The sequence below is a fragment of the Stegastes partitus genome, unplaced genomic scaffold, assembly GCF_000690725.1.
Source record: "Stegastes partitus isolate 25-593 unplaced genomic scaffold, Stegastes_partitus-1.0.2 Scaffold886, whole genome shotgun sequence".
Lineage (NCBI taxonomy): Eukaryota > Metazoa > Chordata > Actinopteri > Pomacentridae > Stegastes > Stegastes partitus.
In genome coordinates, this window is record NW_007578617.1 from 203002 (window position 1) to 228925 (window position 25924).

Here is a 25924-nt window from a genome sequence, read left to right on the forward strand (position 1 = left end):
ATGGCCGCCGGTGCAGGATGCGGGGAATCGGTGGATCAGTACCGGGCCGAGGTGGAGCGCCTCACGCAGGAACTGGCCGAGGCGAACCGGGAGAAGATCCGGGCTGCGGAGTGCGGTCTGGTCGTCCTGGAGGAGAACCAGGCGCTGAAGCAGAAGTATGCAGAGCTGGAGACCGACCAGGAGACTCTCAGGAAGGAGTTGGAGCAATTACAAGAGGTGAGCGGCGCCGGATCGAGCTGCGGTTCTGTTTGGCACCGTGGGGCGGGAAGCGCACTGCGGTCAGGTGTGTGGGATCAGCACGAATAATAGGAGCGATGTCTTGTTTGTTAATATGAGCTCAGCGGGTTCGTGTAAAGCTGAGTGCCAACCAGAACCAGAGAGAGGCGGAGTGGGGAGGGCACCAGAACTGGTCACCTCCTGGGCCCAAAGCAAAAGGAGGAACGCTTTGGTGCCATTTAAATGTGATGAGCTGAGAGAAGCGTATGAATAATCCAAGCTGCTGTTTGTGCTGTGAATGTGGCATCAGGGTCTGCAGTGCAAGCTCAGGAGTCCAGTCCACCTCTCCCAGCAGTCATTGTTTCAGGACTCCATCCCAGAAAAGTCATTATTTTAACTCTGTTGGGAGCTTTTGGTGTCATGCCAAGACATGAATGCTTCCTCAAGAGTCCCTCAGTAACTGGATCCTCACAGTTCTTCACCAGTTTCTGTCCATTCATCTAAATTCTGAGAAGCATTTCCATAAGATACAAGAAGATGAAGGCGTTGCAAGTTCTTTGATTACTAATGCATTTTATTGCTGTGCCAGAATTCTCACCGGTTGTCTGTCTACGGGGTCTTGATGTCGGTAAGATTTAATGTGAGGGAAAAGTGCTGCTGGGCTCAGCCTGAATAATGAATGCTGGGTGTGCTTTACTCATTAATGCATACATGTACATAGCAACAAGAGGCGGATGCTGACGGGGCTCTGCAGCTCAAGGTCGCTGGTGGAGATGCTCGAGTCAAAGGGCCGGGAGAAGAAAAAAGAGCTGAGGGGTGCTTCTGATGTTGTGCATGTGTGTTAGTTTCAGAAAGTTATGCAGTCACCAAAAAATGCTCAGAAAGATCCCATGTCTGCAGCTTTAGGTGAAGCCTGATGAGCAACTTCTGATTCCTCTGTTCATTAAATCCTGTCAAGTTGTTCTTTCTTCAAATTCAGGCGTGATTTTACCTCCTAGATAATATCTCTGGTCCAAGTAATTGTCTCAGCGTATTAAATCCTTAATTTAAGTGGTGCATTGACCCTGCTTCACTTGTGGCTTACATGACCATTAACAATCTATATTTAAGCCGCACTAGAAATTTTAAAAATGACTTCAAGTGTGTGTGAGTCATTGCACTGTTGGCTCATGATAAAAAAATCATGACAGAGATCACATGGCCGGCCTGCTGCCGTATGTCAGACGTTACATTATGCATGCCTGGTTACATATTCACACCATTTTTTTGTTTTTTTCTCCCCGTGCCCTTTCATTCCACTGCTTAGTTTGAAGATTTTGTTTTGACTCGCATGCAGATTCAGAACGATCTGTGTGCAGATAACAGCAGCGAGTTAAGCCGAAGAGACGGGCCGATACAGCCGGCAGCACGGCGCTGTCCAGCCGATGTCTCACACGTATGGATTATTGGATGATGCGGTGGATGATGGTGGAGAATGTGATAAGACGGGGGGGAGAGGAAGAGGCAGAGATGGGACGGTGATGGCAGGAGAGCAGTGGAAAGAGTGAAGTGTTACTGACAACATGTGGAAACTATCACAGGAGAGCCTATTGTGGGCATCATCTGATCCCTTCATCATTTGATCAAACCTTTGATTTCCGTCTCTCATTAACATCAGCAGCAGGGCTCTTTGTTGTGTTCTGTCATCGCTTCACATCTTTTTTGTTTCTCCACCTGCCTGTCCGTCCGTCCCCTCGCCTCACAGACGAAGCATTTTCCACACATGATATTACTTCCACTGAAAAAAGCACCTCCTGGTTCCTATCTGTCTGTCGCACACGCCTGTGAACATGAGCCGGAGTGCCGGAGTGCAGACCTGCCACCACAATAACATCACGTCTGCTCTCAGGAGAGCTGCATTATAAAAAGGGCAGATGGAGAGAGTGGAATGGCTTCTGGGCCTGAGTGGAATTAAATGCCTCATAACTGTTGACTGAAAGTGAAAACTGGTTATAAAATGGCTCCATCCTCTTTTTTTGGATCTAGTATTTGCTCCGTCTACAAACAACTTGTTCAGTCTCGGTTTGTTAATTGACCTTTTATCCGTTAACATACAGTCGAAGCCACACAGAGTGTTTGCAGCGGGTGTGCAGCCTAAGCTACATGTGCATGCGTGTTCCTACCGTGTTTGCATGTGTCCTGTGGTCACACATGTGCCCGAATCGCCCTGGTGCTCCTTCGCCCTCAGTCAGCAGGTGGAGAGCAACTGATGAGGTTTTGCTCCAGAAATCCACATGCAGCTCTACAAACTAAACACATCCACTCCCTGCCAGACACCCAGCTGCTGTACTACAGGCCTGGTTTGGTTGTGCTTTACAGTATTTTGTGTATCTGGCTGTGACTTGACAGTGAAACAGCAGCAGAGGGCCGTGATGATGGAGCATCCAGGCAAATACAGAGAAGTTCTGTCACATTAAAATGAGTTCGGTAGACGTGTGTTGACCCTTGTGAGGAGAGCATAACGCTGGTGCTCTGTCAGTGAACGGCATCATATCAGTGTCTCTGTGATTCTTTGTGTTTACCTCAGTAACAGCCGCATACATCTTGTTGCTGTCCGCGGGGCACGAGCTGGAATAGGACTCTAAGAGCATGTTTTGGTGTTGAAAGCAGGAATTGTTTACTTGCTCTATAGTGTCCTCTGCTATACGGCTTTCCCCTTCACCCGGCGCTCCTCTCTGCCTCACGGCCCCGTCGCTCCCTCAGTCCTCGTATCCTACTGTGTGTCTCTGGATAGCTGCCTAAGCGCTGACGGAGAAGACGCCTCTGCCCCGCGGTTCTGGCTTGTTCGTGCTGTCTCCGGGCAGATCAACCTCAGATAGGACACGGTGAGGAGGAGGACGGCATCACTGCAGAGCAGGACGGGGCAACATCATATGGCTCTCTAGTCACACTGTCAACAAAGACTGAATTAGTCTCCGAGGAGCGTGGTAGTCATGAGTAATTTTATCCTCGGATTAGCTTTTCTTGCTTCAGTCTTCCTCGTAACTTCCTGTTTTTGGACGTCTCTGGAACTCGCTGTTGGACGAGATGTGTGAAAAATAACTTAGTCATTTCAGCCGCTGTCATAACTCGTCTCTGAGCTCTTTTTGAATCAGAGCCTGCAGATGAATTGACATTTGTGATAGGTTGGGAACAGGCGGTTCACAGGTCACTTCTGTTCTCGGGGCTTTAGGCGGAGACGGACGCCAGCTGAGATCTGCATCAAAGTCTTCACGTGGTTACTTCAAATACCACAAAAAAAAACAGATTCCGTCATGATTCATCATCATATTTCCTTCCTGCTGTGCACTGCTCATCACATGAAGCCTTCAAGACTGTCTTTTTGTGTTTTGCTGAAGCTGCGTCTCTCTAGTTTTTACATTCAGCATAACGATCAGTGGCAGTGATCTTGTATTTGTTGTCTGTGTCTTTATGTTAAGTTAAAGGAGAATTTTGACATATTAGGAAATAATGGGATTGGGCTTATTTGCTCCAGACTTGGATGAGAACATTGATACCAACCTCATATCTATGCATTAAATATAAAGCATGGACAAGGAAGAACTGATGATTTCTCACCCAGGAAGAGCAGTGATTTTCAGGAGTCAGCTAAACTTCCTGCAGTTATTTTGTTTAGTGAATCGAGCCGTGCTGGTAGACAGAGTTCTTACCCCTCACCAGAGCCCATACAGTCTAATTTAACCAGAGGCATGAGAGCAATATTTCTCATCCAACAGCTGATTTCAACAACACAAGCTTCACGTTCTAAAAATAGAGAAATGTGTCCAGCAGGTTACAGTTGAGGGCATCAGCCCTGAACAGGGAACGTCCCCAGAGCCCTCTGCTGCACCGCCACCTGATTTGTTATAGTCAAGAATCAATGCTGACTTTATTTCCTAACGTACAAGGTCTGTCATTACAGTTTCTCCTACCCACAGCGGACCTTTGGGGCCGTACGACAGTAATTATGAAGGAAAACAACATCTGATATACTGGAGTAAATGAAACCCCATTTAACCAAACTATTTCTTTTATTTGTTCTCTGCCTCCAGCTTCTTAGATTTGAATATTTTCTGGTTTCTTTACTCCTTCATGACAGTAAACTGAATATCTTTCCAGTTGGACGTCATATTCTGCTTTGGAAAACGCTGATCGACTTTTGCCACCGGTTCCTGACATCATATTAAAACAAACCACTAATCGGTAAATCAAGAAAATAAAAAACAGAATAATTATCGCTAAAGAAATAATCGTTAGTTCCTGCTTTGTTGTCAGTTCTTATGATTTTTACTTCGACCTCGGCTAAAATCTCTAAAAAATCCTTATGCAGAAAAAAAACCACCCTCATCGTAGTAGTCCATTATTCTACCGGGCTCGCTGTCGGGTCAGAAATAGAAAACACACTTTAACATGCTAGCGATGGTTGATTAGCTGTCAGTGCGATCCTCCCGGGACCTGGTCCACTGCCACCATCTGCATAAGTCGAGTTAATATCACGCCACTGCTCAGTCATCGGGGAACGGAGAGACGAGGGGATGAAACTGTTGCTCGGCTTAACCTTCAGAATAAATTAGGGAGCATGTTGAAGGACCTGCACAAAGTCACAAAACCTTCATTATCCTGTGCAGGAAGGAGCAGCACAATGTGATGATGTGAGACATGAAGCAGGGTCTAAACTCTGCAGCTACAGGCAGAGTGTTCGACCCTGCTGTGCACATCTGGCTCCTTTTTTATTCAGACAGTGGATCTGAAAAGGCAGAACCTGAGCACTTATTAACATTTCTTAACCTGTCTAAGACACTGAGACAATTGCAAAAGAGAGCAGCTGTGGCTGTAAATCTATCTGGGTTGAAGGGATGCATTATGGTTCCTCTCCTCCTCTTAAACATTAGCAGGGGGTTCTTAGAAGGGCCGTAAACATGGACGGAAGGCCCGAATCAATACCTCATGAGCTGGTGTTGCTCCCTTCTTTTTCAGTTCCACCCTATCTCCCCCGCAATCCCCCACCGTCCTCCCCTCCTCCTGGAGCGAAGTGGGAATTATGCATCGATTTGTGCTCCGTGTGGGGAAAACGTCTCATGTGTGAGCTGAGCTGCACTCTATTGTGTGTAGCGTAGCTGAAACGTTGGTGAAACACGTCTGACAGGTATCCGTTTAATGTTGTCATCGCGCCTCTCACAGAAGCAGCTGTTGAACCAGTTGCCTCGTAAGACGCGATGCTGCGTTTTGGCGCCTTGTGATGTCAGCTGGGTAGCAGCCAGCCTGATTTAACACTCATTTCCAAAGTGTAGCCCACTCCACTGACTTTTACACCCGCTGTGATCGTTTTTATTGTTTTTAAGATTATGGAGATGATGTGTTTGGAAGTCAAAATAAATGATGAGGTTTCTGTGACCTCTGACCTCAGCAACAGGCAGCAGGGATGCAGCAGAGCATGTAGATAAGGACCTCTCCACCCTCGTGTTGCGATCACACGGGTGTGTGTGTTGCCTAAAGGGAAGGTCATTTGTATTTGAGTCACACATTAGGACCTGTTTTCCTGCATTTGGTTTCTCTGTTTTTTATTCCCCCTCTTCTACGTCTGTAACATGAGAGTAGTGGGAGGAGGAGGAGGAGGAGGAGGTTTAGGGTGCGGATGTTGTGATTGAGGCCGTGGAGGGAGGAAGGGAGGGGCGGCAGGATGGAGTGGTGGTGCTGGGGGTGGTGGTGCTGCTGGGGGTGGTGCTGAGTGACTCCAGCCCATCGGTCGGGTCTCTTTGTTGTTTCAGGTTTTTATGGTTGTGTTGACTTAATGGAGGAGCAGAGAAAGTGTGTTCGGCTGATTGTATGTGTCAGCAGAACACAAGGAGACGCTATTATTCGTCTGTCGGTTCTTTTTCGTTTGAAATCTGAAAGAGAAAAGGGACTCTGCACAGTTCCTCCAGGCCTGCCCAGCCGCTGCACAGAATTTATTTTTTTATTTTTTTCAGAAAGCTCCTTTTTGCTGCAGTGAAATATAGAAGGAACAGGACTCCCCCGCCTGCAGGCTGCTGTATTGATTAGTCGTCTACTTTAGCTGTGTGCGCTGCAAACTCTGAAAGCATAGCAAAAAAATACCATCCTCTCACATGAGGAGAAACTTTTGTATTCGAACGTCTTCCTCGTGTGACTTTTCGAGCTGTTAGTGCTGTCTGCTCTCGACATTATCGTCATTGTTCACGTGAATCAAATTTATCATAAAGGAATTTTAAATCATCACTGACTGCAGTTTTTTTTTTTTTTGTCTAGACGGAGCAATTTACTCTCAGCTACTGTTCAGTCTTACTCTGAGCTTATCGTCTCTACGAGCCAGAGGAAGAGGAGCCTCCTATCTGGATGACCAGAGGCCTTTACATCCAGCAAAGGGCGCTTGTGAACGAGCATAATTCTGCCCGTCCTCCTCCTCCTCCTCCCCCTTCATCACCGTTGCCATTCACACACACACTGGCATGCATGAGCACACCCAAACATGCACATGACACAGAATAGGGTCAGGGATCTGTCTTTGTCACTTGTACCCTCTTAGAGGATGTATCGGGTGGGACTGGTACTAAATCATCCCCCTAGTTAACCTATTTAATTAACGCTGTCCTCCGTCACAGTGGTGCTGCCTTTAAGTTGGGTCGGGAAAGAGGAAGGACGTATCTACCCGAGACGCCTGGCGTTTCTGTTGTGTGGCCACCAAAGAAATTATCGTCGTAATGATTTAATCTGTCTGTTATTTTTAGCCTTGTCCAAACAAACAGCCAGTTACCGAGCAGAAGAATTCAGTTCAGCCATCTTGACAAGCGAGAGGAGGAGTTTTATCCAGACAAGGAACAAAAATATAACCGTAAACAGAGAGGCCACGTGCTGCACTACCTACCTACCTACATACCTACCTACCTACCTACTGGCAGCCTGTTTCAACAGCGGAGGATTCCTACAGGTCGGCCGGCCTGACATGGAGGCTCTCCTGTGGCTGCACAAAAGCACTGAGTCACCCAGAGGCCCCATGTGTCAATACGAAGAGGGTCACTGTGTGCAAGCCAACCTCTCCCCATTGTAGTCTGTGTTTGTCTGGCTTGGCTGAGTCCTCTTTATCAGGAGAGACCCACTGCAGAGCGAGGAGACGGTTTTATCAGCCGAATCTGCTCTGTCTCTCTCTCCGGTGCCCCCGGCAGCCTGTCTGGGCGTGTCTGCTGGAACTAATACAGAATATCGATGAGCCTGTGAGCTTTTTTGTTATTTCTCAGCACCATCTTCACGTTATCTGTTCTATTTATTTCATTTCTTTAATCTCAGGTTTCTCCACAGAAAGGCCCAGAGGGCAGTGGGGAGGAGGGATGGAGGGGAGGTGTAGCACATAAAAGACAGAGTAGGTCCACGTCCACGCTGCCTGCATTAGTGCTCTCCTTCACCCCGGGCCAGTTCCTGAACACTCCAAAGACCGATGAGGCTCAGGGGTCATAAATGGACTGTTGTCATTAGAACGCAGGGAGAAACCACTTAGAGAGATCAGGACAAGAAGGGATGAAAACACAGCGTTAGCGTGGAAGGATTCAGGAGTTGAGGAATTTATATGTTTGACTCAAGCAATAATCGTGATTGTAATCCTTGAATTAGCCATATTTATGCTGTTAATTCAGTTATTAACCTCTCAGTGAGTCCTTGTTTATCAGGTTGTACCTCGAGGGAGAGGATCTGTCTGGGACACAGTTACCTCACGGCGGTGGCAAATCCACTCAGTCACACCTGCACACACGAACATATGCACCTAGAGGAGCTGAAATATCTGATTCTGGGCTGAAGTGCCTCCAAGATATTATTTGGCTGCAGCATAACTTGCACAGAAAGGCTGAGGAAACATGAATGTGCAGACAGATAGCGCCATAGGAAGCATCGCATTATTAGTTCCTATAGAGTACAAATGATGAACAGCTTTATGGACAGCAAAGGTGATAATGCGGTATTATTATCAGTATTTTCTGTTTGAATACAGGCCCAGTGAAAATTCTGCCAACTTAAAAGCTGTGACCCGTTTTAAGATGACAGAACCACGACAGCAGCACCGACACTAGTCCTTTACTTTATAATTAGAGTGCCTGCACAGCAGATCTCTGGGTTTGTGTCGTTTATAGGGCCACATACCTGCTGAATCAGTATGTGCCTCACTCTGTTTGCTCTGTAGGAGTCCAGCAAACAAAATGCTTCCAAGTATTAGTTCATGTATAAAAGGGGGTGAATACAAATAAATAGGGGCTGAAAGCACAAATTGCAATAAACAGTTAGTTTGATCACTGATTGTTTTTAATTTGAGAAATGATTTGTAGTTTTCTGTACGGTCTCTAAATGTCTTTGGCATTTAATGAGCAAAGCAATTTATCTATTAATCAAGAAATAATCTGAGTAATTGGTATTAAACATAAGGGCCAGGGCACATCAAGGGATGCAGAGTGTTTCCTCCCTCACTTGCTTCCTTCCTTCCTTCACTTGTCTGCATATCTTAAAACATTTAGGCTGCACTCTGCAACAACCTCTCCTCCTCCTCCTTTTCCTCCTCCTCTTCCTCCTCTTCCTTCTCCTCCTCCTCCTCCTCCTCCTCCTCTCTCATTCACTGCTTCTTCATTTCCCCGTCCAGCCTGACGGCTCTTGTTCCCTCTTCAGATGAATGGCAGGAGTCAGTGAAGTGCACGTATGACTGCGCCTGTAGCCGTGTGTGTTTTTAAAGTAACGTTATTTGTGCGGTGGAATGGCTGGAAGGTTGGGTCGTGTGTTTTTGTGGTTGACTGGCTCATGATCTCCTGCAGGGCGCATTAGCAAGCGATGGGAATGACACAGTTACAGCTGGTCTGTGCAGCTTCTCAGTCCTCTCGTGAGTTTTCTTTTTCCAGTTGACTCATACTAGTCACAGATTCTGACTCGGTGACAAAGCGTACGTTCCTGCACGATGTAACGTCATCGGCACTGTTGAGCTTAAATCCACAGATGAGAAGGATGCAGTCAGGAGGATACAGACAGTTAATAAAGACTAATTTAGGATGTGACAAACAGATCTCACACCCAGCTGCCTCTTTCTACCAACCATTCATTGAGGCACAAAAAAATGATCGTCATTCTGGGAAGTAATCCAAGCATCTTTCTTATCACGAGCAGGCTTCAGCCAAATTGAATCACTTGAGCGAGCCACGTCGTTTTTAACCGAACGCACCCCGTCCCCTGGCAGACCTCTGGGCCTCACACACTGGGTTGGAGAGCGAGCAACAGATGCGACACTATTGTGCATTTCTTGTAAATGGCATGGATTTTCCACTACGGAGCCCATTAAGGCGTTTTTCAGCTGTTCGCCTACACTCCAGGTTTTTCCTTTTTTCTTCTTTAAGTGTCAGCATAATAGCATGTTGTCATCAGAGGAATAATGGCCTCCACCGAACCAAGCAGTGAGGAGGAACAGAAAGCAGAGCGTCTCCTCGTTATCTATAAAACATTCATGTCATGCGAGCTCCATGTTTATGTAGATAATAATTCATGAATGGAGGAGCTCTCTGCCAACTCAGGAAATTAAAGGATTTAAATGGTGCACGGCTGGAGCTCCCTACACTAATAATATGATGATAAACACGGCTTCAGTAAAGGACTTCTGTTGGAAAAGGAATGCCTGAGCTGCAGATTTCTGTTTAAAACAATTTTTTGGGAACTATGTGCATTGATTATGAAAATTGTCTAAATGGGTTTTTAATGATGTAATCGCCGTCTGTTTTATTTTTCCCGTGTCACTGACCTCCATTCTTGCTGGGCTATGATTACCCAGCTTCCCCTCACTTGTGGAAATGTGCTTGTGTGTTTTTATAGATGACAGATCTCTTGACTTGGCAGTTTTCCCTGCAGCTGAGAAGCACATAGGGACAGTTCTGTGTCCTTGTTTGAGGACAAAACATGGCAGGGGAACGTTTCCCGTAAACCCCCGTCACTGAGTATAAACCTTATATTCAGCTAAAAGGAAGTTTTACGTGTTGCATTTATTTGTTTCGGTTGCATTTAAGACTAAATGTTATTAAGTTTTAAAGGGGCACTGCACAGATTTTACACTTAAAGTTTATTTTTGGGATGATGAGAAGTGCTACCACATGTTTATTGCTCTCTGTGGCCTCTGAAGCTTTCTTCAGCTTGGAAGAAAAATGACCCTGATGATATCATTGTGATCTCATCAGTTATCTCAGCTTGAGGCTGATATAAAACCTGCATTAGTGCACAGAGGTAGAGGGTTTGAACGCAGTCCAGGAGACGGCGAGGGTTTGATCAGAGATACTGTTGAGTTTGAACCGTATTAGAAAGCTAAAGGCTGACTGTGTTCCTGCTATCTGTTCCCGGAGCCTGTACTGTGTTGGGAAAAAGGGAATTCAAGTATGCTGCACCTTTTTTTTTGTTTTAATTAGTTGCAAAATTGCCTGACTCTTGAAAAGCTGATCTTAATGAATTTAAAGCAGCTTTACTTGGAAGCAGCCACATGTTGTGTTTCACTGTTTTAATGATCACACTGATGACTTGTGACACATACATGTACAATGTTATGATCCTGTGATGCAGGATCCTCGTCTTTATCTGAATCATGTTTAAGTTGTTTTATGTGTGTCTATAATCTGTTCATTTATGCAAAATACTCACGTGGAAGAGATTCTTAAGCTCAATAAGCCTTTTCCTACATGAATAAAGTTGCATTGTCATACAGTCACTTGTGAGTCCTCCAGCTTTATGGATGGTTTCTGTGTTTCTCAGAGCAGCTGCACTGCTAACAGTGGATTCTTAGATTACCAAATGTTGTTCACAGACGGGGACGTTGTGCTAAATTGTGAGTTTGCAGGAAAAACTAAACAAACTGGGGACATTTCTCTACCGATTCAACATGAAATGAGATAATGTGTACTATACAAACACTTTATATTTAAAGTAGGAACTCAACTTTTCCCTCTCGTTCTGTTTACCTTCCCAGACTAGTGCACTACAGCCAGACAGAGCAAAGCGAGTGAGTCAGTAACACAACTTGTGCACTTCTGTTTGTGTTATTCACCCACTGTAGGCTTCTGTGTGGATGCAGGTTGACACATCGCATACTGCTTCTGACTTCTGTCTTTTCCATTCGTCGCGTTCTTCATGCTCTCGTGATCATTTATGAGCTCCTGGGCGGTTGTTTTGATCGCTGCTGGAAGTGACGCAGTGTTTCCATTTTGGTTTTGGTCAAACAAATGAATTACTCGGCCCCTTCTCAAACACTTGTGACGGTGCCACGGCGAGCTTTACGGCGACTGAGTGAAAGAGCGAATGAGGATGAACTAATAATACCACCTGTACAGCAGCTGGGATGCTCTGACATGCAGGTCTGCAGCAGGAAACAGGCCTCGCTCTCTCCTTTCTCTTTATCTATATCATCATCCTCACCATGTCTGATTGCTCTCTCACACACACACACACACACACACACACACACACACACACACACACACACACACACAGTGTTCATGATGCTGACAGCTGCGTGGCTTCTCAGCAGCAGTCCTGCTTGTCTCTCTCCATGGTACTGAAATCCCTGACGTGGTTGGCTGGGCCGACCATCTGGACACGACACAACCCTGTGTGTGTGTGTGTGTGTGTGTGTCTTTCCATGTCTATTGGTGTTTATGTTATTCATAAGAATTTTGCTTCTTATGAGCGACTAAACCCTGATTTCTGCTTCCCCATAACTTATTTTTGCAGCAGCAGAGATTAGCGCTTGGCGAGCTGCGTTCTGGTCGATGTTTGGGTCCCTCAGTGATCAACGTTCGTGGCTGTCGTGTCTCAACCTGAGCATTAAACCTAGAACATCCCTCATCTTGTACTTTCATAAAATATAAATGGATTAGTGGCAGTAATTGATTGTAATCCGCCTCTAATCCGCATTTATCACGACGCAGTTTAAATCCATATTTTGTCACGTTCAAAGTTAATATTTGAGTGGAGAGCCCGACGAGTTTATCGGTTTAGATTTAGTGTTTTTGATATATCATAGATATATGGATAGAGTAGAGTGTTATATATCATTTTATTTGTTTCATGGAGGAGAAGCTTAAGCTAATTTCATCACATAGTTTGTCCACCAGAGTGTGCCGTGACTCCTAGCGCTGTCTGCAGCACATGTAGCTGAGACGGTGGTGCGGAGTCAAGCCGTGTCTTCCCGATAAGCTGCCAACAAGTTGGAGAAATATAGCTGGAGAGTTAATAAACAGTGACCCCATCATTTAGATTTTTCAGTGTAACTCTAACATACGTATGTATAAAAATAATACACATTGATATTAGAGTTTTTGCCGTCGGGCTCTAGACTGTAAATGACAAACAATTAAGGATAAATTATCTAATTAAAATACGCATTAATTAGAATGTGAATATCTGAGGACATAAATAAATCATATAATTGGGTTTGCTGCTTATAATTCACAACCTCCAGCGTGTGCATTCGGCGCTGAGCTTTCGCTCTCTGACTTTGAAAATGTAATCAAGGCTGCATCTCCTGGCTTTGGATGATCATCTATAAATAACCTCCTCGTTACAGTCTGTATTACTGATTAGACCTCCTTTAATGATGGAAGTTTGGTGAAGATTAATTGCTGTTGCAGAAATAGTCCTCACTTCTCCCTGCTGGGTGTAAAAATAGATTCCTGCTGTACGTACACATTCGCAAATACAAGATCGCGCACCCAGAGGCCCTCCCTGGACTCCTCATTAGGGACTGCAGCAGACAGGGAAGGATTTCAGGGTTACACTCCTCCTCTCGCTGGTGCAGCGGTTGGTTTGTTCCCCCCGTCTGCTCCTCCTGCTATGGCCCCAGGGATGAATATCTATAGAAGGGGACTCCATTGTCAAGACTTTAAACACTGAGGCTCATGAGGGTGAGGAGGAGCCTCGAGACTGAATAAATTATGTGGTTTTCAGTACACGGATCCAAATGAGTGGCCTTGTATGAGCATCATCCTGAGGAGCTGGTATTAAACTTTAATCTTCTTCGCTGTTCTTCACATGTTAGGCAGCCAATTAGGACACAGATACAGGGTCGCTGGAGATCCATCACTGCAGCGTGCAGCATTGTTGAGCTGTTCATGTAATTAGCATGAAAAATGCGTTGCTGTCACGTTGTTATTTTTAGCCCAGCAGAAGCTCGACGGTGCAACAGCTACGGGAGGTCCGGAGAACACTGTGCTCCTTTATGAGTGAACACTGGGCCGCGGCCATTAGTGTCATTCACTGTGGTTTCCTTTAAGAGGAGCACACAGATGGAGGGCTTGGAGTAGCCCGGCTCATCCCGTGAAGGAGTCGGCTGTTATGAAACCATCTGCTTCTCGTCGTGCATCCACCGATTCTCTGGACGAGGAGCTGCTGAATCACCACCTGCGTTTGCGACTGTGTGGTTCATGCCTCTCTGCCAGATTCTCTGTTCATCAGCAGGATTAGCCGGGATTCAATGAAGGAGAAAATGTGTCAGTTGAAAAAAGAAATGGAAATATTGAGTATTTGGTGTCAGAGTGTTCAGTGTTTTTGTTTTCTAGCTGTTGAAGTCTGACTTTATGGGGAATATTTATCTTTGTGCAAAGACCATCAGCTCTCTCATATCTGTCCTTTAAATATAAATCTACAACCAGTTAGTTGAGTTTAACACCAACAGAGAACAGGGGATGAACTCTTCTTTGTTTAATCTGCACAAAAAAAAGCAAAGAAAAAATGACAGGTTGTGGTTTTTACAGGGGGGTTATGTGCCAGACTTTTTCTTGGCTAGAAACCTCTGACTCCGGTCCACAGCACTTCAAACTGTCAATTTTCCACCTCATTTCATCTGTTTCCCACCGACTCCAGTGTTTGTGCTAAGCTACGCTAACTGGCTGCTGCTTGTGGATTCAAACTGAACTTACAGTCAAGATAGTGTCTCTAAAAAAACATAATGGTTCAGAAATGCACTGAGGAGTAGATAATGCTGAGTGTTCGAGTGGGTTTTGTCCCTCCTGTAGGTCTCAGCTGCTCGGACGTTGACGGGCGAGCTCATTCAGTCACACTGTGCCTTGAATTAATCAGCTGTTTTGTTCCAGGGGCCGCTCGTCTTAATCATTCACTACAATCACACAGTGCCTCCCTGGAGAGCGAGGGCGAGGGCGCCGGGGCGAGCGAACAAGAGAGCGCGAAAGAAAGCGAAAAATAAAAGAAGGGCAGAGAGAGGGAGGGAAAACCAAGCCCATTATAAAACTGTACTTTTTAGTCATTACAAAGAAAGTCCTTGAGGACAGCTGAACAGTAAATAGCTAAATGTTGGTTTTTTGTGTATTTATGGAGGTTTGTAGATTATTACACTCATTCATATGCTAACCGGCACATTTGGGGTCTATTAGATTTAAATAAACATGTCCTCTGACGTGAATGAATGCTGATCTGTTTACTGAATGTACAGTATTTAAAGGAAACTGAACAGTGAATCTATTATTTTAATTTATTTGAGCTGTTTGATTGTAACTGCAGCGATCATGTCAGCACGCTGTCGACCGGATCTATTGTCTCCAGCTTCCACTGTTGCTCCGCCGGTTCCCTGATGATGACAAACAGCAGGTCAGATGTGACAGAGGGAGGTGGTCGATACCGTTAATTGGATGGCACTCAGATCTCCTCGGTGGTAAATCACATCACCTCATTCCCTCAAAAGCAACCACGCTGAGGAAGAGCAGCTCCAAACTCCAGCATCTGTCCTTAGCTGCACACACTCGACTGTCTGACCTGTTTGTTTGCCAGTAAACAGAAAAATAACTCGTGCGGTGGGAAAATAAGACAACTGGGCTCGTGTCTTTCCCAAATAATGGAAACTTGTACCTTATAAATGATTCATTGCAGCAGAGAAAAGGTTGTTATTATAGTGAGGTGGCATCGGGAAGCCTGTTTGTGAATTATTTATACATCTAGTTCAGAATATACGGCTCCCTTATCGCTTCGGGTTCATGGTCCATTTGGTCGAGTGACTCTCTCTAAGAACCCAAAAAAACTCTACATGCTGTATTTTTTATTTTTTTTTGTAATTGTTGATATTTTTCGGGCGGTGCTGCATCGATCCATCGTCTCTTGCAGAGGCCACTGCGGACACCGTTTTTATTTTCCTGCTGATATGTGTGCAGAGTGAAGGATGGTTCATAGTATTTATCGAACCACTGAAGCCGCTGCTGCATGGATGTCATGCAGTGTGCGGTTACCGGTCATGAAATCTGGTCTACGCTAGGAGAGAAAAATACTGCAGCCTCAGGCGACACAAACACTACGCTGTTCCCTTCATCTTGCATGCTTTTGGTCCGTGTATTCTACTCAGCTTTTGTGCATTCGTTCCTGCAGTAGGTCGCCTATAGTTGGCCTGTTCCTCCCTGTTGATGCCTGCTTTGATTTTCTCAATCAAGCCTCAGCTCCTTTATCATGACAAGTCAGCTCTCAGCGCTGTGAAAACCTGTGTCAGGAGAATGGGAACACTGTGTCTATTGATCAGAGTGAAACATCAGCCATATAGACAGACAGCAGGTATCCTTGCTGGGGCGGCCCCTGCAACTGTGCTGTCAGTGCTGCCAGTGGGCAAAAGCACAGCAGGAGCATGTCCGGCAGCCACAACTGTGGAAGATTTTTTCTCATGGAAGTGGGTGCAAATCCCTCTGGCATGGATTAGGAAGTCGATGCAATATGACAGGATTTGGATCAGTGTCATTTTAATTTTGACTTTACAACAGCACTGGTTCCTCCCCCTTCATCTGACCATCCCTCCCTCCCTCTGCATCCCTCCGCAGGCGTTCGGCCAGGCCTACACCAACCAGCGTAAGGTGGCAGAGGACGGGGAGACGAATGAGGAGACGCTGCTGCAGGAGTCGGCCTCTAAGGAGGCCTACTACGTGGGCCGGCTGCTGGAGCTGCAGACGGAGGTGACGCTGAGCCGCTCCGTGGCATCCAATGCCCAGGCCGAGAACGAGAGGCTCAACGCTCTGGTGCAGGAGCTGCGGGAGGTGAGCCTGTCAAAACACAGACAGCACACACAAGATTTATTGCTTGCTAGAGCAGGAAAATACAGGCAATCAGGCTTATCGAATATGTGTGAGCAGAGCGTTGCAGGAGCTGGCAGCAGGACTCATGCACTCGGACATGCATCGATTTAATGGTACCCAAAGTATTAAAGAGGGGCTATTATTTAGTTAATAGGGGTTTTTATGTATAGATGGTAAAAACGTAGAATTTAAAATGCTGTCCTTGCACTATTATTTATAGTTTGAAAAGGAGTTTTATTTTGACGACTGTATGTGCAAATTAACCTGTTGATGCACACAGTTTGGAGATCAAGTCTGACTTAAAAATGTCTTTTATTTTGAAACCTGAATAGATTTTGCATCCCAGAAATTAAAAAAAAAAAAAAACTTCTCCTTATTTCCTGGTTGAGCTAACTTGAAGAGTTTTTAAAAAAAAGGTCACTCAGGAGTAAAACAATCTGTAAAAACAAATAGATAGTTTAAAATGGACTGCTTCCCACAATCTGCACAGCCTTTTTTTCTGTACTACATTAACTTACCCAAGATCTATGATTGTTGAAGGCCAACAGGTCACTGCGAGGGACAGAATGGGGTCAGATCATACATCTGCGTCCATGCAAAGTGCACATTTATGTGAGCATATATGTCTGCAGCCGCCGTGTCGGGAAGCGCAGGAGTTCGAGCTGGGGTCAGACACTGCGGCCACGACCCCATTGTGGGGGGCAAATCCGGTGCTAAGCTGGGGAATAAGTGAAATGCCCTGAGCTCGGCACATGTGGAGGGACAGAGCGAGCCAGGTTGCTCTCGCCACACAACCGGCGCTACACCCACAGGACACACATTCCCATTCACTAAACCGAGCAGGGAACGATGGGAGGCTCTCAAACTGTGTCAGATGTCACGGTGGATGTAGGCAGAGCTCACAACATAAGTAAAGATATTCCACATGCTGTCACACATCAAACCAAATCTGTATTTTGACTAAAAAGCTAATTACCTGCTAAGTTGAGTGGATATATTCAGGATGAGTTGTTCCAAATGTCACCTGCTTGAACCGTGATTATGGCTCTTTGATTGTGTGTTTATGCGCTGCCTTTCTTCCTCTCTTTGAAATCCTCATTTGCGCATGTGATGCTCCATTAATGAGGAGGAGCAGCCCTTTCATGGAGGAGCAGCAGGTGTTGTAGCCCCGCTGGAGCTTCGTTTGGCACCGGTCACGACAAATCAAAGGGTTTCTGCAGATTCTGAGAAGGCTTTCAGAAACACTGTTAAATGGGTTTCAGGAACTTGCTGGGAAAATTTATTTTAGCTCATAAACATTTGGTGTTTGTGGTCTGCAGCTGTGAGTCAGAAAATGAGAATAAAAGTAAAATGAAATGAGTTGAAATCACGGCATAACTCTTGTTGGGAAATATAAATATCATGTGTTTAAATTAAACCAGAGAACCCAGTTTCCTTTCATGTAACTGGTGCATAAAGCGAGGAGTTTATGATGATTCACAAGCACTTCTTGGGTTTTGATATATTGCAAGACAGTAAGAAGGAAACCTGGGCCTAAACCTGGAGAAAAAAATAATTTTTATAGCAACAATCAATTTACGCTTCAAATATGCGACCCATTTAAAATCTATTTTATCTTCAGGCTGCTCTACCATTCTGTATTTATGCACAGCAGCAGCGATGCTAATGATGAACGACTGGGCTTCTGCTATGCTTGCCATAATTTGTCAAAGCTCTCGTAGCCACACAGCGCTGTGATCTCTGGGTCAGGGCTTTGGGTGACCAGCTTCGCCCCGTGGCAGGCTCGGTGCCAATGTTGTTGTGCCACACTGTCCCTGACCTCTGCTGCTGCAGCCCCCCGATAGGCTGCCCTTCTACCCTGCCTCCCCTCCACCCCCCGACTGATAATTGGCCTCTAATCCTGTCCACATCAGACCCTGCTCGGTGTAATTCCCCACGCTGTCACCAAAATGTAATTCAACAACATGCGGCACCGAAAGGTCGCTGTAATTAGCAATACATCATCCGAAAGTGTGTTTTTGTGTGATTTTCAGTTGCAAGGTTATGCCACAAAAGTTCCTTTCAGAGCCGATGCAGAAGCAGCTCCACTGTGCCTCTGTGGACTTTTGCAGTTTACTCCATTAGCTTCAAGATTATAGGAGCTGCTGTCAGCCACTGTACAGATCAGAGGATCCAGTGCATCATAATGGCCTTTAGTTTCAGTCCAGTTGCTAGTTCTAAAAGCAGCATTGTTCCCACACACACACACACACACACACACACACACACACACACACACAGGGGTTCTGGAGGTTTAATATGTGTCTCAGGTCTATCCTCTCCTGTGTGTGCACCCACCCACTCCTGACGCTGTCTCTGGGTCAGCACTTCTGCCATATGTACAGGGAGCTGCAGGGGGGCTGCAGGCAGCTCTGCAGCAAGACAAGTGCACACATGCGCACACATACTGTAAATGTTTCATTATTATTTTTTTGCTCTATGCTTCATACGAGCCCTCTGCCCGGTAACGGCATTGTTCTGTACACATTTAGTCACGTCTCTGTGTAAAAATATCAACATATTTACGATGTATTCCAGGATTCCTGCTTTTCTTTGCTGACTTGATGTGAAAAAATGAGCAGTTTACTTTTGGGAAATATACAGGAACTATTGTCTACTACTATAAATAGAAGCATTTTAAGGGATTAAGAAATAAGAGTTTACATTATCTTATATCACCACTTTCAACAGGTAAGCTTACTTAAAAGTACAATTAGAATACTTTGATGGAAGCTAGCGTCCCTTTTCTTCCTCGCTGCGTGAGTGCAGATGATATTGCTGAGGTGTCGACATATTCCCAGCGCTGCCAAGTAACTCCTACTGTACGCAGATTTATGGCTTTTGTGCTGGGTGCAGTCCTCCCTTCGACAGTTTATCTAGTCAACCGTATGCTCAGGTTTCTGTCTGTGCACAGCAGGTTACCTGAACTAATGGTGTTTGTGGGAGTCTGAGGGCGCTGACTCACTGCATATAAGATAATGAAACCGTCATAGAAACTTCATCCTCATGCAATCAGGCCAGAGAAGTGTGCATGGTGCAGCATTCATACACGGTTGTGCATTTCTTTTTCAGTGTGTGTGAGGCGGTTCTCCAATCTGTTCCTCTTCTTCCTCTCTTCTCTTTGTACACATCTCACCCCCTGCTGGTGTATTTACACCTTTTTTAAAATTTCTTTTACCCCAGAGTAACGAAATGTTGGAGCTGCAGCGGAGCAGGATGCGGGAGGAGATCAAGGAGTACAAGTTCAGAGAGACCAGGCTGCTTCAGGACTACACGGAGCTGGAGGAGGAGAACATCACGCTGCAGAAGCTGGTGTCTACGCTCAAGCAGAGCCAGGTCAGTGTGACAGAGAACACCCTAAACCCTTCCTCGCATCATAGTGACGCAACATTTGTCACCCGTGAATTTATCTCTTAAAAATTTGTCATCACCTGCTCACGTGACTCAGCCTCAGCATTCGTTCCAGGCTGCACTGGACCAAACAGTGCTCTCATGGAGTTAGTCATCCCATAGAACCCCACAGGGGAGATAAAGGCCGATGAGTTCTCCATTTCCAGTAACACAAAGCTTGACAGTGCCTGAACAGCTTTTGTGGTCATGGACCCGATCTTTATTACCTGAAGGGAAATGAAGTGGATCAAGGTTATAGATCAGCATGAAGTCATTATTGTGATGTAAGACTTAGAAGTTGTGTGTTTTAGTGATCCTAAAGGTTTTATTACCTGCTGTGATCACATCATCCAGCTCTGTTTGACTGTTCATGACCGTCCTGTAGAATAAAAACAAAGCTTTAAAAAGGCTTTTCATTTTTAATTGACCTGGGATAAGCTCACTCAATTTTGAACGAGTAGGCGATTTAATTATGTGCTTAATCAAGTAATTTAATTAAATATTTTCTAGTCCATTTTTTTTTCCTGTTCCCACATGTCCTTTCTGTTTCCCCCCCAGGTGGAGTACGAGGGACTGAAACATGAAATCAAAGTGCTGGAGGAGGAAACTGTCCTTCTCAACAGCCAGCTGGAAGACGCATTGCGCCTGAAGGAAATCTCCGAGGGTCAGTTAGAAGAAGCCCTGGATGCCCTGAAGAGCGAGCGCGAGCAGAAGAACAATCTGAGAAAGGAGCTGGCCCACCACATCAGCCTGAGCGACAGCGTCTACGGCGCCGGGGCCCATCTGGCGCTCACCGTTACAGGCGTCGAGGGCCTCAAGTTCCCCGAGAAGACCAACGGAACCAACGGCACCAACGGCAGCACCATCCCTGCTGCTAACGGCAACAATGACGACATCAACCGCTGCAACGGCCACCTCCACACGGGCACGGGGCTGGCCAAGATGAATGGGGAGTACCGACCGGGCCGGAAGGGAGAAGGCCTGCACCCTGTGCCGGACCTGTTCAGTGAGCTCAACCTGTCGGAGATGCAGAAGCTCAAGCAGCAGCTGCTGCAGGTGGGTCACAAGTAAATGTCTTATTGCAGCGTCTGTGCATCCAATAATAAATCAAATACCCACATAATGAGTTTGTTTACATTCCCAGCCAATAGAAATCATGTTTGTTTGTTTAGAATCAGTGAATGTTCATTTTCAAGGATGCCGTTGACGTCACAGTGTGTCGCTGAGGGCGTTGAAACCAGCAGCACACTTCTATTGATCCACTTTCCTGCAGCATATTTCAGTTTTGTGTGCGTGTGTGTGTGTGTGTGTGTGTGTGTGTGTGTGTGTGAAGTCTTACGGGGTTTGAAAGTAGTCCTGCAAGCAAAAATGACAAAACAGGGAAATAGCAGAGGCTTTAATGGATGTTTGATTTCTGAACGGTTCTGTTGCATACGGTGGTACGCTGTCCACTGAAATCCATAGTGTTGACAGTGTGTTTATGCTGTTATTTTAGATGCATGGTGACAGACATATAGATCCTAACAGGAAGGGAAATGCTATAGAAGTTTCCCTCACAGGCGCCGAACACTCCCAGCACTCCCAGCCCTGCAGTGAAATTATCTGTGTCCATATGAACAGTATAAATAGAGCTGATATAATATAGCATAGGAACTTTTTTCCTCCATCTGAGGAGTTACGCACAGCATCTTAAACGACACGGAAACCGTAGGAAGATCAGAGTCAAGCTAAAATCAGATCAAGTCATTACTGTACATTTTTTCCCCCTAGCTGAGCTCCACAGGGAGAAAGAAAATTAAATTAGTGGTTGCTATATTAGCGGAGTCCCTTTCTCTGTAAACACAATTACTCGCTAATCAATTTTCTCTCTGCAGTTGATTAGTCTGGGAGAGATGTGAACGCCAGCAGCATCGGGCTTATAATCGCTAGTTGAACTTTGCAAAATCAATTTTGAATTTCTCAATATAGACCCTCTGAAGGAGCTTTTATAGTTTCATCTGAGGAATTACTTCAGGCCCAAATTACCGTTCCAGTTTTAGAATCCGGCTTTACTCAGAGGCTTTGTTGTGAGAACATTTCACCCTGTTAGTACAGAATGGGGATGACTGATTGAGACGCAATTAAACAACACATCCCATCGGTCTTCCTCGCAGGTTTTGTGAAAAGCAAGCTGAGCCACATGTCAGTACGTATCTGTGTGCAGTGAGAAAGGCCGTCGATAGCTGCACGCTGTTAGTGCATGTTAAATTATCGTTACCAGCTTCTTAATGTACACATTTGCTTAACATGAGTCTGTCTGTAGCTTTCATTAGTGTCTTGTTGCAGGTTCTCCAAACGTCAAAGTCAGATCAGTAACATGTCAGTCTGAAAGCGTGAAACACCACCTATGAATGAATGTTGTGCATTTCGTTTTGTATTTTCCTCCTGCAGGTGGAGCGTGAGAAGGCAGCGCTGCTCATGAACCTGCAGGAGTCCCAGACCCAGCTGCAGCACACACAGGGCGCCCTGACCGAGCAGAACGAGCGGGTCCACCGCCTCACAGAGCACGTCAACGCCATAAAGCGTCTCAACGGAGACAAAGAGCTCGACGACCCGCAAGAGAGCGAGAAACCCGACGGCGGCTCCGTATCGCCACCAGTCAACAGCTGCCATGATCCCGATATCCACGGGTTTGAGATCCTGGAGTGTAAGTACAAGGTGGCAGTGACGGAGGTGATCGACCTGAAGGCAGAGCAGAAGTACAACCAGGCGGTGGAGGGGCAGGGAGACGGCCACAACGACGACCGGGTCCAGGCCCTGAGCGAACAGGTTTGTCACATGCATGTTTATGTTGGTGCCCCAGCTGAGGCATGCAGCACAAGTTCTGCTTTCATGGATCATACTGACGTTCCTCCATTTGGTTTAGCTCCTTCTAACACTGAAATTCTTTCCGAAGCAGGTAACACATTTGGAGCGGACTTGTCGTGAGGGCCGGGAGAGGGTGGCCAGCCTGGAGGCCGAGCTCCGAGCAGCCACGAGCACCGCCACAGAGAGCCAGGGCATGCTGAACGCAGCGCAGGACGAGCTGGTGACCTTCAGCGAGGAACTGGCACAGCTCTACCACCACGTCTGCCTGTGCAACAACGAGACGCCAAACCGCGTCATGCTGGACTACTACCGGCAGAGCCGCATCACACGCAGCGGCAGCCTCAAAGGCTCAGAAGATCCCCGGGCTTTGCTCTCCCCTCGCCTGGCCCGGCGCCTCGCTGCAGCAGCTGCAGCGTGCTCCTCCGAGTCCCCACGCAGTCCCATGGACTCCCCATCCAAAGACGCTCACCACAGTGAGACGACAACCAACTCAGCAGACTCTCCATCCTGCCACAGCAGCCCCACGCGCAACCACACTGGCTCCCCAGCCATCAGCATCTCCCCTTGCCCATCCCCGGTGCCCTCGGATGCAGGTGGGGACCTGCGGAAGGAGCCAATGAATATCTACAACCTGAACGCCATCATCAGAGACCAGATCAAACACCTGCAGAGGGCTGTCGACCGTTCACTGCAGCTGTCCAGGCAGAGGGCTGCAGCCAGGGAGCTCGCGCCGATGCTCGACAAGGATAAAGAGTCCTGCATGGAGGAGATACTGAAGCTCAAGTCCCTGCTCAGTACCAAGAGAGAGCAGATAGCCACGCTCAGGCTGGTGCTCAAGGCCAACAAGCAGGTAAAAAGGGATTTTTCTTTGCAGTTAATACAGTATTAAAAAGCCTGCAAGTGTCATTTCCATGGAAACTGAATGATTGAATCTAACGTGTTCACCTCTGCAGACAGCAGAAGTCGCGCTGGCTAACCTAAAGAGCAAGTACGAGAATGAGAAGTCCATGGTGACGGAGACGATGATGAAGCTGAGGAATGAACTGAAGGCTCTGAAAGAAGACGCTGCCACCTTCTCCTCCCTCAGGGCCATGTTCGCCACCAGGTGAGACAGACTCTGGAAATATGAAACTGCTAAGATGCAGTTGGTAGTTCGCTAAATCTTTGTTGTTGTTTTCTTTGTCTCTGTGTAGGTGTGATGAGTACGTGACCCAGCTGGATGAGATGCAGAGGCAGCTAGCAGCAGCAGAGGATGAGAAGAAGACATTGAACTCCCTCCTCCGTATGGCCATCCAGCAGAAACTGGCACTGACCCAGCGCCTGGAGGATCTGGAGTTTGACCACGAGCAGACGCACCGTGGCCGTGGCGCTAAAGTGCCCAAGATAAAAAGCAGCCCGCCTAAAGTAAGTCACAGAGGTGCCTTCACAGCTCCCCCCAGTCCCACCAGGCTCCACAGCCACTCCATCATCACCACCCACACCCTGAACGCCTCCCTGACCCTCAGTAGTCCTCCCTCTGTAGAGCTAGCCTCCTGTCCGTCCATGTCTGTGTGGACGTCAGACTCCGACTCTGAAACAATCCAGACCTCAGCTTCAGCTCTGCATAATGACGACTTGTCTCGGCCCGTCCTAGCAGACCCTGAGCGGCTCACGCTAGAGTTCAGACGGCTCATTTACTCAAGACAAGACACAGGTCAACAGCAGCCGTCTCACAGACCCAGAACCTGTAGGCCTGCCTCGGTGTCATCTTTCCTCCGGAGAAGGCGGTGACTGATCGTCACGGCCACAGCCGGCAACAATATTAACTGAGTTTGCAGAAGCCTCTGGATTAGGTGGGACGCAGAGAGAAGGACAAACTGGTTTAATGTGTCTTTGGTTTGAACAACACTGAGGAAGAAGGAGTCCCTGACACCCAGCTTCCATCCTCAAAACAGCTCCCGACGGCCTTTTTGCCATCGTTAAGTCGGACTTCTACAGAGAGTTTTTTAACATACGGCTATCAATTTAATGTCAGCCATCTTTGTTTTCATGAGAGTCGCTGCTGCTGTAGAATCTTACATCATGTGTTATTCTCCAAGAGTACGAGGAAGTATTGCAAAGTAGCAACCAAGCAAAAATGGCTGCAGCGCCTGCTTCTGTTTCAGTGACTCAGAGCGCCTCTCTGTGGCAGGTTTAGTGAATTACACCTTTAAGTGGGATAAGTGCATGCCTTATTTTGTCTCGTTAAGCTTTTTTTTCAAAAAGCATTTGACAGGTTGTGTTTGTTGGTTAATGTGTTGTTGGAAACCAGTCGGACCTCCTCTCTGTGCCTCACCCTGCTCAGGGTGCATCTGAAACAAGGAAGGAGTCGAATCAAAGCCGTGCACTCCCATGCTGGTGAACAACGCACCTTTTTTGCAGTGTCACCAGTTTTTCCCCACTAGATGGCAGTGTTGGATCACATATGTGTGCTCCCCATTCCTGTCAAATGCTGTTTGACCTTTTCTCTCGCTCCCTGTTCCAGATAATTATGTATATCACAAGTAAAACCCTTTAAATGTTAAGGAACCAAGACCTCAGTGACTGAATAAGCACATCTGGAGGAGTAGGTGTGTTGAAGTTGAGCAGGATTGTTGGTCGTTTGTGCCGCTATATCTGTCCTTCTCTTTATGTGCTTTTGCAAATCAATACAACATTGGATTGGCAATAATGTGTGTGTGTGTGCGTGTGTGTGTGTCCTGTGGGGGTTTTGTGTTTTCGTGTAGCCGTGCACAGAGCGGTCCTGTCAGCGTAGCCTAACTGGCTTACATTGACTGACATACAGTAGCAGCAGCAGCTATGTTGCTTCAGCTACTGTAGCGTTCAGTCTCTCTGTCCCTGACAAGGCCTCCCCCTGTCTCGTCCACCCTGTTTCTCTCTGTCCTGTTGTCTGACTCCGAGTGTCACCACTGTATATCTGTCTAATTTATCAGTTTCTTGTAGATTGTCAGCAGCCTGCTGCCTCAGTACCGCCACTCTCCCCACAACTAAGGCGAGGGAGAGGCTCCGTAGCCCGCAGGTAACCAGCAGTAGAACCTGCTAGAAGTAAAGCAGGCTCACCAACTGTCTATCTGTCTGTCTTTCTTTCTATCATGAAATTCTAGTTGCAGCCGATCACACCCTCTTTGTTGCATAGATTGAGTTTTTCACATTCTTTAGAGTAGCTCTCCTGCATCTATACAACTGATCCTGCATGTCTCACACTGAGGAGTGATTTCTCACCAAAACACTTGTGTTGCAGGAATAATTAACACTTCTGACTGGGCGACGGCGTGAAGGAATTACTTTTCACTTTGCATGAATAGTTTTGCATGGCA

At 46.5% G+C, this 25924-nt stretch overlaps 1 protein-coding gene across 1 annotated transcript; it reads left to right on the plus strand.

Moving 5' to 3' along the window:
- Positions 1-25598, plus strand: bicd1a (bicaudal D homolog 1a). Its single transcript, XM_008293418.1, has 9 exons — positions 1-216; positions 16062-16274; positions 19536-19688; positions 20301-20798; positions 22173-22550; positions 22681-23439; positions 23543-23694; positions 23783-23993; positions 25551-25598. Exons 1-9 carry the CDS (start codon positions 1-3, stop codon positions 25596-25598), a joined length of 2628 nt encoding a protein of 875 aa, XP_008291640.1.
- Positions 25599-25924: the final 326 nt, after the last annotated feature.